This window comes from Drosophila yakuba, chromosome X (assembly GCF_016746365.2).
Source record: "Drosophila yakuba strain Tai18E2 chromosome X, Prin_Dyak_Tai18E2_2.1, whole genome shotgun sequence".
Taxonomy (NCBI): domain Eukaryota; kingdom Metazoa; phylum Arthropoda; class Insecta; order Diptera; family Drosophilidae; genus Drosophila; species Drosophila yakuba.
This window is the reverse complement of record NC_052526.2, coordinates 7,009,702-7,022,820: the sequence shown is the minus strand read 5'-3', so window position 1 is coordinate 7,022,820 and position 13,119 is coordinate 7,009,702. Positions and strand designations below refer to the sequence as shown.

Genomic DNA, 13,119 nt, shown 5'->3' with positions numbered 1-13,119 from the left:
TGAGCGCAATCACTAATCATAACCCTGCCACTACTACTACTACTTCTCACCCTAGGTACTATCGCCAGGCACATGGCGGTCCACCTCCAGAGGATGCGCCCGGGCAACTGAGCGCCCAGAGTCTGATCGACGCCATCATCAAGCATGAGATCAATCGCTCCAACGATGCCACCGCAGTTCCGAATCGCGAATTTCCGCGCCCATCCTTCGTGCACGCCCCATTGCCACCGCGTGGTTCCGGTTCGGGTGGCGGCACCGGCACTCGATCCTCGCCAGCCAATGTGCTCCATCCGATGTACCTGCGCGATCTGCGCCAGCCGCTCGAGGGCGGAGCGGGCTCACTGCTAACGGCGGAGAACAATGGCAAGCCCAGCTCGTCGGGATCGCCCAGTGTGATTAACATTGATTTGGATCAGGAGCGCATTTCAGCGGCAGCCGCAGCAGTTGCCCAACAGCAGCAGCAGCAGCAGCAGCAGCAAGCGCCGCCACCATCGCAATCGTCGCAGTCCAGATCCGTGCACGGTCAACTGAGGACACCGACCTCGCAGGCCGGCGGATCAGCGCCCAGTCCGCAGCAGATCCACACAAAGAGCATAACCTTTGGGGAGCTAACCGATTCGATTATAACCAATGACTACGGCACCAATCCTCATCTGCGGCCCACGCCACCGTTTATGACCTATCTGCAGGAGACGCAGTCCATCCTGCCGCCGGATCGCTGGAAGCAGAACCGTCGCATGCAACAGAAGGCCGAGGAGGCCAAGCACCATTCCCAGCAGCAGCAGCAGCAACAACATCAGCAGCAGCAGCAGCAGCATCACGCCCAGCAGCAGCAGCAGCAGCAACACCATGCCCCGCAACATCATCCGCAGATGCCGGGCAGTGGCTCCAGCTCGGCACCAGGTGGTGCAGCTGGCCAGGGCGGTGCATCGGGCGTTCCGGGCAGCGGAGGAGGGGGTGGCGCCGGCAGAGCCAGCACGCCTGGCGAGGATGGACGCAACATTATCCGTATGCCCCAGGCGGTAAGTCCGCGTAAATTCAACCACGAGTTGATGCTGCACCATGTGATGGGCACGGCGGGAGCGGGCGGTGAAGCTGGCCAGTTCTTCCTGCCCAGCCGTGTCGTGCTGCCCGAGCAGAGGGGCACGCCCAGCGGCGGCGGTGGCGGAGCACCTGGCGCCGGTGGACCTGGTGGACCCGGCGGCGGTGCCACCACCATTGACAACTATGTGAAGACCCGCATCGCTGAGGTGATGCGCGACGATATTGGCTATGGCAAGAACCGCACCGTGGAGGTGCGCACCGATGACGAAGTAACCGCCGATATGGTTGCCCATTCGCATGCCGCCGTCCATGCTGCACATGTGGCGCACGCGGCCCATGTCGCCCATGCCGCTGCCCTGGAGCTGCAGCACAGAAGCAAGGAGCAGCAGCAGCAGCAGCCGCCGCCGCCGCCAGAGATCAGTGTGTCACGCAAGACGCCCAACCAGTACGAGGTGGTAGATGCCAGTGGACGGCGCTCAGCTGGCAGTGGTTCCGTGTCGGTCTCCGTTTCGGGTGCCAATAGCCACCACTCGCCGTATCATCCACCGGCGGCGGCATACGCACCCAGCACCTACTTCCCCTACAGCGCACTGAATGTGCCCAGCGCTGCCGGCGGATTGCCGCCGCACCAGCCGTTGCAGCTGGCCCACCAGGCGGTGGCGCCACCCGGTGCCTTTGCCAAGGCCAAGGCGGCGCATGCCCTAAGTGAACTGGGCGCAGTCGGTGGCGGCGGCGTGTCCTTGGTGGTGGGCGGCGGCTCTGGCGGCATTGCTGGCGGACCAGGTGGTGTCTCCGTCGGCGGCGGCGGTGGTGGTGGACCCGGCGGTGGTGGACCCGGTGGTGGTGGCGGACCAGGTGGCGGTGGCGGCGGCGGCGGTGGTGGTGGCGTTCACAATTCCAGTTCATCGCAAGCATCTGCTGCGGTAGCCGCTGCCGTTGCAGCGGCGGCCAGTGAATCGAAGCCGCTGCTGTTGTCCAAGTACGATGCCCTCAGCGACGAAGATTAGTTGTGACTGCCGGCGTCGTCATCGGCGTCGGCGTCGCACCTGCGGCCAGCAACAATAGCAGTAGCAGCAGCACTACCGCCCGGCAGCAGCACGAGCGTGGTATACGGCTATCCTGGCTACCGGCGACACTCCCAGCATCAACAGCAACAACAGCAACAACAGCAACAACAACAACAGCAGCAGCAACAGCAGCAGCAACAGCAGCCACCGCATCCGCATCTTGTCCAGCAGCAGCAGCAACAGTCGCCACATCGCCAGCAGCAGCAGCAGCTCTACCAGGCCACTGTGCTGCCACCTCCATTGCAGTCCCAGCAGCAGCAACTCCAGCAGCAGCAGCAGCAGCAACTCCACCAGCAGCAGAGGAGCCTCTACTATGCCAGCGAGCATTATCCTGGAGGCAACGGAGGCAGCTCTGCTGGCGGCAATCCGGGCTACTATTGAAAGCAACAGCAGCAACAGCAGCAGCAACAGCAGCAGCAGCAGCAGCATATGTAGATTACCACTAAGCATGAGATAATAGATTTCCACCTTGAGTTGCGGAACGAGATGCGTGAGCTAGGCAAACGACATGTGTAAAAATGAATTAAGAGATAAGAAAAAGGCTTTAACAACAACAAGAAGAATTAAATTAAGAGAGGGCAAATGATAGGCAGGCAGTCGAGAGGTCAGCAAATCAGCAGAGATGTGGAGCAGATTTGGAGAGGAGGCAAAGTGGGGAGCAGACGGCTAGCAGACTTGACAACTTCTAGATATTAGTTTTGTCCAATGAGAATTATTTTTTAGACAATTTCCATTTCCAAAAAGTGCAAATAAACGAATGTGTGTGCAGGAGAATGCAGACTTGTTTAAAACTGAAACCTAAACCCAAACTAAAACGATTGTAAATTTGGCGCATTCAAAAAAAGACTTTTTAAAGCGTGATTCAAAACATTTTGAAAGTAATTTAAAGCAGATCATTTGTAATTGTATATAAACAAAAAAAAATATTCTATATCTAAGTAACACGAATTCTGTTCAACCAACTGTTTGCCTCGCATTCTGAGGTATTACACACACACACACACACAACTCGATCGAAATCCGTGTTCTTTATGTCGTCCTACCCTATGTATTCGTCTCTATTCGTGTGGACGCGTGTGTCCTTGTCCTCGTTCTTAGTGTCATCGGTCGATGTTTCCTTCTGCTCCTCCCAAAGCTCCAGCCTCAGCACCCGAGTCAGAAAGTTATGAGAATGGTAGTGAGAACAATTAGATGCATATATATATATATATATATATACATAAAACTAAAGATCACACCACACCACACACACACATATATATATACAATACACTATGAGTATAAGGAGTAAACAAAATAATAAAAACACACTGTTGGGCTGTTCTTAGAAAAAAAAAACAAAACAAAACAAAAGAAAAGAAAACAAAAAACCTAAGCAAAAGAAAACAAGTAAACGAGAAACAAGTAAATATATATAAATATTATCTATAGAACACTTTAATCATTATTTAAACGACTTTTTGTAAATTTCATAAAAAACTGCGCATAATTTTAATGAGCATCATTTAATCAATCTTATCAATACAATTACTACTACTATTATACGTTTTTTTTTTATTCCTATTTTTATATGCAAGGCCTAATTTATGGAACATGATTGTGTTTTATTCTCTTCTTAAGCAAGCGCTATTGAATTATGTACGTTTAATTGCTAAGCTAAAGAAAGTTTTAATGTAAGTAAATTTAAAGTAAGCCCAATACATAGAAATATATATATGGGATATACGTACGCATATTTTTTTATATAACACTTATGTCATACGAAACAGTTTTAGTGTTTAACTACTTTACTGTTTAATTCGTTTTTTAAACTTATTTTTTTTTTACACGCAAACGCGAAACAAACGTGGGGAAACCAATTGAAAAACGTGAAAACAAAAAAAATTAATATTTTTAATACATAATGAAACTAAAAACGAAACAAAATCTATATAGTAAATATATATGAAGTAAACAACAAACGCTAAGACTTATTCAACAAAAACAAAAAATTGTAAAATATTAAAAGATAAACGATATATACATATAAATATATATATATATATATTCATATATATATATGTATATAGATGTGTGTATGTATGTAAAAGCTAACGACACAGATATTCGCAACCCAAATCCGGAAAAGCGCGGAAGCGGAAACGGGAAACCCGAAACGCAACTCTGGCCGAGCGGCGCGCAGCAACGTTTTAGTTAAGAGCAGGAAGCGTATTTTTTTTTATAAATATATATATATATATATAAATTAAATTAAATGAAAACAAATTCTATATATACAGAAAATTTTACAAAATATATATATATATATATATATGATATTTATGATAATAAATGTATGTAAAGCGGCAGCATAACAACTAATGGAATAAATCATAAACAGCGCCAGAGGTTCGAGCGAATGGATCGGAGTGGAGCGATAGCGGCCGGAACCGGACGAACGGACACGCGGACAGACTCGCGGACGGACAGATGGACTCGAGGAGCCGCCAAGACAACGAAACAGCTGGCATCGCTGCCACTCCGAGCCGCCGCTGAACACGATCCTCGATTGTGAGCACTTTCTACACATATAAATGAATATATATATATAAATGAATAATGTATGAATAACCGAATTTTATAGCTGGGCGAATTACAAAAACGCCGGCTGAATGGATGTAAAACAAAACAATGTGTATGCACAAGGCGTGCCCTAAAAATGATTTAAGCAAATCACATAAACAAAAAAAGAAAACAAATTCAAATTCGCTATATTGAAGGACCTTTATTGTTTTCTTTTTCTCGTTTTTTTTTCTGTTGTATCAATTTCAAATCGATATAGTTGTATGAAAAACGCAAAAACACACAAAAACAAATAAAAAAAAAAACAAACAAACAAAAATGACGAGTAAAGGCGGTTTTCGAGTGCATATTGATAACAATAAACACAAAAATTATGAATGCAGATAACACGAGAGAGGAGCGTAAAGAAAAGTAAACAACCAATATTATGTGGAGTATATGCATATAATGTGCGCCGAGTCGCAGAGCTAGAGCTGATTATGATCGATACATGATAATGATGTTTAGCACTTAAGTTTTAGTTGTAACTTTATGCCTTAAGTTGTAAGCTTAAAAATAATAATATAAAATTAAATACAACATATTAAAAAGCAAACAAAACAAAATAAAAACAAATACAAAAAAAATAAAACAAAAGAAATGTATAACAAAATGTTCTTGTTTTTATGTCTGCGCATCATTGGGATCTATGCTTGGCAGTTTATTGCTTTCAGATCATCCACAAAAATCATATTTTATAGCTAATATATTGGTTTTGTAAAGAAGGGGAACATAATTGGTAGCAGGCTTCTGTTGAGCAGGTTGTTCTGTTCAGCACTTCAAAAATAGAACAAATGTTAGTCCAAAGGCGATTTTTCCGATTTTCGTCATAAAATAATCCCTTTTTTTGCCACGACTTTCAAAATAATTGTCTGAATATGGAATGCCATACTTCGTTGAATTCGTAGTAAAATTTCCTATCCACATGTGCTCAAAAAATGGAAATGTAATTGTTTGCCATTTTTCGCTAATTTTGATGACCCCTTTTTACCCCTTATCGAAAATGCAAAAATTTGTTACATTTTTTTTTTGCGAAAATCAAAAAAGTAGTGATACACATAGTTAGCTATGTTTAATAGCAGCACAAAACTGTCTTTATTTTAGCTGTGCGCCCAAGTTATGGCGAAAACGCCGATTGAAAATATTCGATTTTTTTACAACATTTTGTTTTTCGATTTTTTGATAAAAAATAATACGTTTTTTTCGATAGCAGTGAAAATAGTTGTCCAAAAATGGAATGCCATATCTCGTTGAATTCGTTAAAAAATTCCCTATCGATCCATGTACATACATTGAAATGCTAATTTTTGGCCATTTTTCGCAAATTTTGATCAAAAAATGCAAAAATTTGTAAATTTTTTTTTTCCCAAAATCGAAAAAGTAAGGATAGACATAGTTAGCTATGTTTATTAGCAGCACAAAACAGATACCAGGCAAACAGAAATGTCAGTAAGTGGCCAGCGATCATTTTGATTTTAGTAGCCACCTACTGCTAATTATGGTTGCCTGGTGCATAAAACAACGAAATGTGCCAAAAACCGGGCTTTTAAGCCGAGTTTTGGAGGTGAAATTGAGAGATTCTCGATTTCAGATACCAGGCAAACAGAAATGTCAGTAAGTGGCCAACGATCATTGCGATTTTAGTAGCCACCTACTGCTAATTATGGTTGCCTGGTGCATAAAACAACGAAATGTCCCAAAAACCGGACTTTTAATCCGAGTTTTGTTGGAAAAATGGAGATATTTCGAATTTCAGATACCAGGCAAACAGAAATGTCAGGAAGTCGCCAACGATCATTGCGATTTTAGTAGCCACCTACTGCTAATTATGGTTGCCTGGTGCATAAAACAACGAAATGTCCCAAAAACCGGACTTTTAATCCGAGTTTTGTTCGAAAAATGGAGATATTTCGAACTTCAGATGCCAGGCAAACAGAAATGTCAGGAAGTGGCCAACGATCATTGCGATTTTAGTAACCACCTACTGCTTATTATGATTGCCTGGTGCATAAAACAATGAAATGTCCCAAAAACCGGACATTTAATCCGAGTTTTGTTCGAAAAATGGAGATATTTCGAACTTCAGATGCCAGGCAAACAGAAATGTCAGTAAGTGGCCAGCGATCATTTCGATTTTAGTAGCCACCTTACTGCTAATTATGGTTGCCTGGTGCATAAAACAACGAAATGTGCCAAAAACCGGGCTTTTAAGCCGAGTTTTGTTGGGAAAATGGAGATATTTCGAATTTCAGATACCAGGCGAACAGAAATGTCAGCTGGTCAGTGTTTTCCGACAGATCCTAAAAGTATGCAACGGATTTTCGGCCGCAGCAAGAATTTCTTCCTGCAGCCCAAAAGTATGCAGCGAAAAATGAATGAATGTTGCTACATATCAGCTACACATGTTGCATACTTTTGGGCTGATGGAAGAGATGAGATCCGCGGCTTGTGAATTTCTTCGTTGCCTACTTTCGGGGGCTGCTTGATTTTAAATTCTGCAAAGTCACCTCCTGACATTTCTGTTTGCCTGGCATCTGAAGTTCGAAATATCTCCATTTTTCGAACAAAACTCGGCTTAAAAGCCCGGTTTTTGGCACATTTCGTTGTTCTATGTACCAGGCAACCATAATTAGCAGTAGGTGGCTACTAAAATCGAAATGATCGCTGGCCACTTCCTGACATTTCTGTTTGCCTGGCATCTGAAGTTCGAAATATCTCCATTTTTCGAACAAAACTCGGATTAAATGTCCGGTTTTTGGGACATTTCATTGTTTTATGCACCAGGCAATCATAATAAGCAGTAGGTGGTTACTAAAATCGCAATGATCGTTGGCCACTTACTGACATTTCGGTTTGCCTGGCATCTGAAGTTCGAAATATCTCCATTTTTCGAACAAAACTCGGCTTAAAAGCCCGGTTTTTGGCACATTTCGTTGTTCTATGCACCAGGCAATCATAATTAGCAGTAGGTGGTTACTAAAATCGCAATGATCGTTGGCCACTTCCTGACATTTCTGTTTGCCTGGCATCTGAAGTTCGAAATATCTCCATTTTTCGAACAAAACTCGGCTTAAAAGCCCGGTTTTTGGCACATTTCGTTGTTCTATGCACCAGGCAATCATAATTAGCAGTAGGTGGTTACTAAAATCGCAATGATCGTTGGCCACTTACTGACATTTCTGTTTGCCTGGTATCTGAAATCGAGAATCTCTCAATTTCACCTCCAAAACTCGGCTTAAAAGCCCGGTTTTTGGCACATTTCGTTGTTTTATGCACCAGGCAACCATAATTAGCAGTAGGTGGCTACTAAAATCGAAATGATCGCTGGCCACTTCCTGACATTTCTGTTTGCCTGGCATCTGAAGTTCGAAATATCTCCATTTTTCGAACAAAACTCGGATTAAATGTCCGGTTTTTGGGACATTTCATTGTTTTATGCACCAGGCAATCATAATAAGCAGTAGGTGGTTACTAAAATCGCAATGATCGTTGGCCACTTACTGACATTTCTGTTTGCCTGGTACCTGAAATCGAGAATCTCCCAATTTCACCTCCAAAACTCGGCTTAAAAGCCCAGTTTTTGGCACATTTCGTTGTTCTATGCACCAGGCAACCATAATTAGCAGTAGGTGGCTACTTAAATCGAAATGATCGCTGGCCACTTACTGACATTTCTGTTTGCCTGGTATCTGAAATTCGAAATATCTCCATTTTTCGAACAAAACTCGGATTAAAAGTCCGGTTTTTGGGACATTTCGTTGTTTTATGCACCAGGCAATCATAATTAGCAGTAGGTGGCTACTAAAATCGCAATGATCGTTGGCGACTTCCTGACATTTCTGTTTGCCTGGTATCTGAAATTCGAAATATCTCCATTTTTCGAACAAAACTCGGATTAAATGTCCGGTTTTTGGGACATTTCATTGTTTTATGCACCAGGCAATCATAATAAGCAGTAGGTGGTTACTAAAATCGCAATGATCGTTGGCCACTTACTGACATTTCGGTTTGCCTGGCATCTGAAGTTCGAAATATCTCCATTTTTCGAACAAAACTCGGATTAAAAGTCCGGTTTTTGGGACATTTCGTTGTTTTATGCACCAGGCAATCATAATTAGCAGTAGGTGGCTACTTAAATCGAAATGATCGTTGGCCACTTCCTGACATTTCTGTTTGCCTGGTATCTGAAATTCGAAATATCTTCATTTTTCGAACAAAACTCGGATTTAATGTCCGGTTTTTGGGACATTTCATTGTTTTATGCACCAGGCAATCATAATTAGCAGTAGGTGGCTACTTAAATCGAAATTATCGTTGGCCACTTCCTGACATTTCTGTTTGCCTGGTATCTGAAATCGAGTATCTCTCAATTTCACCTCAAAAACTCGGCTTAAAAGTCGGGTTTTTGGGACATTTCATTGTTTTATGCACCAGGCAATCATAATTAGCAGTAGGTGGCTACTTAAATCGAAATGATCGTTGGCCACTTCCTGACATTTCTGTTTGCCTGGTATCTGAAATTCGAAATATCTTCATTTTTCGAACAAAACTCGGATTTAATGTCCGGTTTTTGGGACATTTCATTGTTTTATGCACCAGGCAATCATAATTAGCAGTAGGTGGCTACTTAAATCGAAATTATCGTTGGCCACTTCCTACCATTTCTGTTTGCCTGGTATCTGAAATCGAGTATCTCTCAATTTCACCTCAAAAACTCGGCTTAAAAGTCGGGTTTTTGAGACATTTCATTGTTTTATGCACCAGGCAATCATAATTAGCAGTAGGTGGTTACTAAAATCGCAATGATCGTTGGCCACTTACTGGCATTTCGGTTTGCCTGGCATCTGAAGTTCGAAATATCTCCATTTTTCGAACAAAACTCGGATTAAAAGTCCGGTTTTTGGGACATTTCGTTGTTCTATGCACCAGGCAATCATAATTAGCAGTAGGTGGTTACTAAAATCGCAATGATCGTTGGCCACTTCCTGACATTTCTGTTTGCCTGGCATCTGAAGTTCGAAATATCTCCATTTTTCGAACAAAACTCGGATTAAAAGTCCGGTTTTTGGGACATTTCGTTGTTTTATGCACCAGGCAACCATAATTAGCAGCAGGTGGTTACTAAAATCGCAATGATCGTTGGCCACTACCTGACATTTCTGTTTGCCTGGTATCTGAAATCGAGAATCTCTCAATTTCACCTCCAAAACTCGGCTTAAAAGCCCGGTTTTTGGCACATTTCGTTGTTCTATGCACCAGGCAATCATAATTACCAGTAGGTGGCTACTAAAATCGAAATGATCGCTGGCCACTTACTGACATTTCTGTTTGCCTGGTATCTGAAATTCGAAATATCTCCATTTTTCGGCTTAAAAGTCCGGTTTTTGGCACATTTCGTTGTTTTACACCAGGCAACCATAATTAGCAGCAGGTGGTTACTAAAATCGCAATGATCGTTGGCCACTACCTGACATTTCTGTTTGCCTGGTATCTGAAATCGAGAATCTCTCAATTTCACCTCCAAAACTCGGCTTAAAAGCCTGGTTTTTGGCACATTTCGTTGTTTTATGCATCATAATTAGCAGTAGGTGGCTACTGAAACCGAAATGATCGTTGGCCACTTCCTGACATTTCTGTTTGCCTGGTATTTGTTTTGTGCTGCTAACATAGCTAACTATGTCTATCCTTACTTTTTCGATTTTGGGAAAAAAAAAATGTACAAATTTTTGCATTTTTGATAAGGGGTACCATCATCAAAATTTGCGAAAAATGGCAATAAATTAGCATTTCAATGTATGTACATGGATCGATAGGGAATTTTGTTACGAATTCAACGAGGTATGGCATTCCTCTTTTGGACAACTATTTCCACTGCTATCGAAAAAAAATGGATTATTTTTTATCAAAAAATCGAAAAAAATAATTCTGTACAAAAATCGGATCTTTTTAATCGGCGTTTTCGCTATAACTTGGCCAAAAATGGCCGCACAGCTAAAACAAAGACTGTTTTGTGCTGCCAATAAACATTACTAACTATATATGTGTGTATGGTATTCAAATTTCGGAAGTCGTTGGCCAGATAAAGTAAATCAGTGTTTTATCGCGGAACACAGAGTGCTAAAGTAGCGCCACAGAAGCGAAGAAGCCCAGCAAGAAAGCTTTTTTTTTTCATGGTGCTCCGGGACCAGAAAACCCGACGTAACCAAAATCGAGCCGAGCAGAGCCGCGCTGAACCAACGTCACGTCGACTGTGCGGATAGGAGTGAGATTGGTGATAACCTCTGTTATCGGGAGCTTGTGTTGGTGTGCGTAGTAATTATGATTGAAATGAAAACGAGAGGCAGTTTGTTTTTATTTTTCATTTATTTTGTAACGCTTGTTGTTTAAAGCTATTTAACTTAAAATTTGCCATAAACTAAATTGTATTCATTTTAATTTACTATATAAAAATACGCACAAAAGTGTTGCAATGGAAGCATAAATAGGCATGTTTCAGCATTAACAAAATTCATGTACAGATTGTGTTCATTTCTTAGTTGTTTTGTCTTTTTCGTTGTTTTTTTTTTAATGTATGTTTTTATTTATTTATTTTTTTTGTTTTGCATATCTTTTGTTTTGATTCTGCATTTGTTGTTGCCAAGGCGGATATCAATGAAAAAAAATTATGGTATATGGTTATATAAATAACGAACAAAGTATATATATATATATATAAATAGTGTATAATTCAACTGGCATTACATTTCTTGTTCTCCTTTGTTTATCGATCATTCAAGAGTACCACAATATAGTTTAGTGTTTACTTATCATTTTTCTTAGAAGGAAGACGACTTGGATAAGTGTTAAGAGTAGGTTTTCATTTCGATTAGACCACACTTGCTTCATGCGGGGCACGGTTTTAGTTTAGTTTTATTTTGTTTTTCTTTGTTTGTTGTACAAAGGGAAGAACGCGTTAAAAGAAATTAGAATAATCATCATGATGATAACCAAAGCTCAGGTCTAAGTTAGAGTTTTTAAAAATTAAATGGAGCAAAAAAACAGTATAATATATATAAGTATGTTAAATATAGGTATTACAGTAAACCTTTGCACGCTGCCGTAACTTTCCATTCTGATCAATTCCGATTCCAATGCGTATCGGAGTACAAACAAAAACAATTGTTTTTGGGATGGGAAGTAAAATCAAAGTAAATCGAAAGTATAATAAAATAGACTTTAATATAATAATAAATAATTAATATGCCTTTTGCACTCTGTCTCTGCGTTTCCTTTTCCATTTCCACAAGACTATACATAATTTGTGTGTTTTTAATTTATACATAATATTAACGATAAGGCACTTTGAGAATTATTTACCCCCCTCGCGCGCGGTGCACACAGATTGATAAACACGCGTGGAATTTGCTCTTTCCTCGGCCGTTTTTTTTTGCTTTTTGCTTTTTGTTTTAAGTCATGCTTAAAATTCTCGCTGCTGTTGGTCGTTATGTAACTTTAATACGCCGAGTGAAAGAGATAATAATAAATAGGAGTAATTAAATATTTGATTTAGTTTGATTTGAATTGCAATTCAGCAATTTTTCTGATATAAATTATTTTCACAAAAAAAGGTCGCTGTATACAGGCTACAGTTTACATATTTATACATATAAATTTGAATAGGGCAAAAGATGTGTACAAAAATAATTTAAATATTTCTATTAAGTTTCTATTTTGTTTGCTCAGTTTAATTGGTTTTAAATTTCTAACACTGTACTCAGTTTGCTTTTTGTTTTTTTCTGTTGCTTTTTTCACTTTCCGGCCTTTAATAAATCGCTTTTTCTTGCATTTTTTTTTCCGACACATTCAAAGATCGACATTCGGATGGTTTTCCTTACATAAATATTTTAAATAGGCTTTTTTTGTTAAGGTTTTCCTTTGTTTTTTTCCGTTTTTATTACATATGCATGTACTTCATTATCATCGACGTAAGCATAATTATAATATGGTTTTATATAAGTTGTATATAAATTAAGGGTCTCTCATAACACTAAAATTATATAACTGCACCCAAAAATAGAAGAAATCAAGAAAAAGTTGTAAAATAAATTAAATAAAAATAATATATAATAAACAAAATGATCTGTCGCATATACCATATAAAAAACATAAAATTATCAATGGTCAAAATATATATGTGTGTGTGTGTGTGTGTCTGAGTGTTTCGCATGTGTTGTTTTCATAAATTATTAACATTAATTGCATATAAAATATATCTGGTATGTTTTATGTAAATAGATGTGAAAATAAATTATGGTGTTTAAAAATCAGCATTTCCATTTCATAGATCGATTTAAATAGTACAAAGAATCGTAGTCATTCAGACAAAAAAAATAATATATCTCAAATCAATGACAAAATTCCATTAAAA

The 13,119-nt window shown here is 40.4% G+C and overlaps 1 protein-coding gene across 6 annotated transcripts in view; it reads left to right on the top strand.

Annotated features, from left to right (window-relative positions):
- The window catches only part of LOC6524527, a 61,474-nt gene extending 58,589 nt beyond the window's left edge, over window positions 1–2,885 (top strand). For all 6 annotated transcript variants that reach the window (XM_039377647.2, XM_039377646.2, XM_039377644.2 and 3 more), the window contains one exon: window positions 56–2,885. In XM_039377647.2, coding sequence (XP_039233581.1) covers window positions 56–2,051 — 1,996 coding nt within the window. In that variant the 3' untranslated portion in view covers window positions 2,052–2,885. The remainder of the gene's footprint in view (window positions 1–55) is intronic.
- The last annotated feature ends 10,234 nt before the right edge of the window (window positions 2,886–13,119 follow it).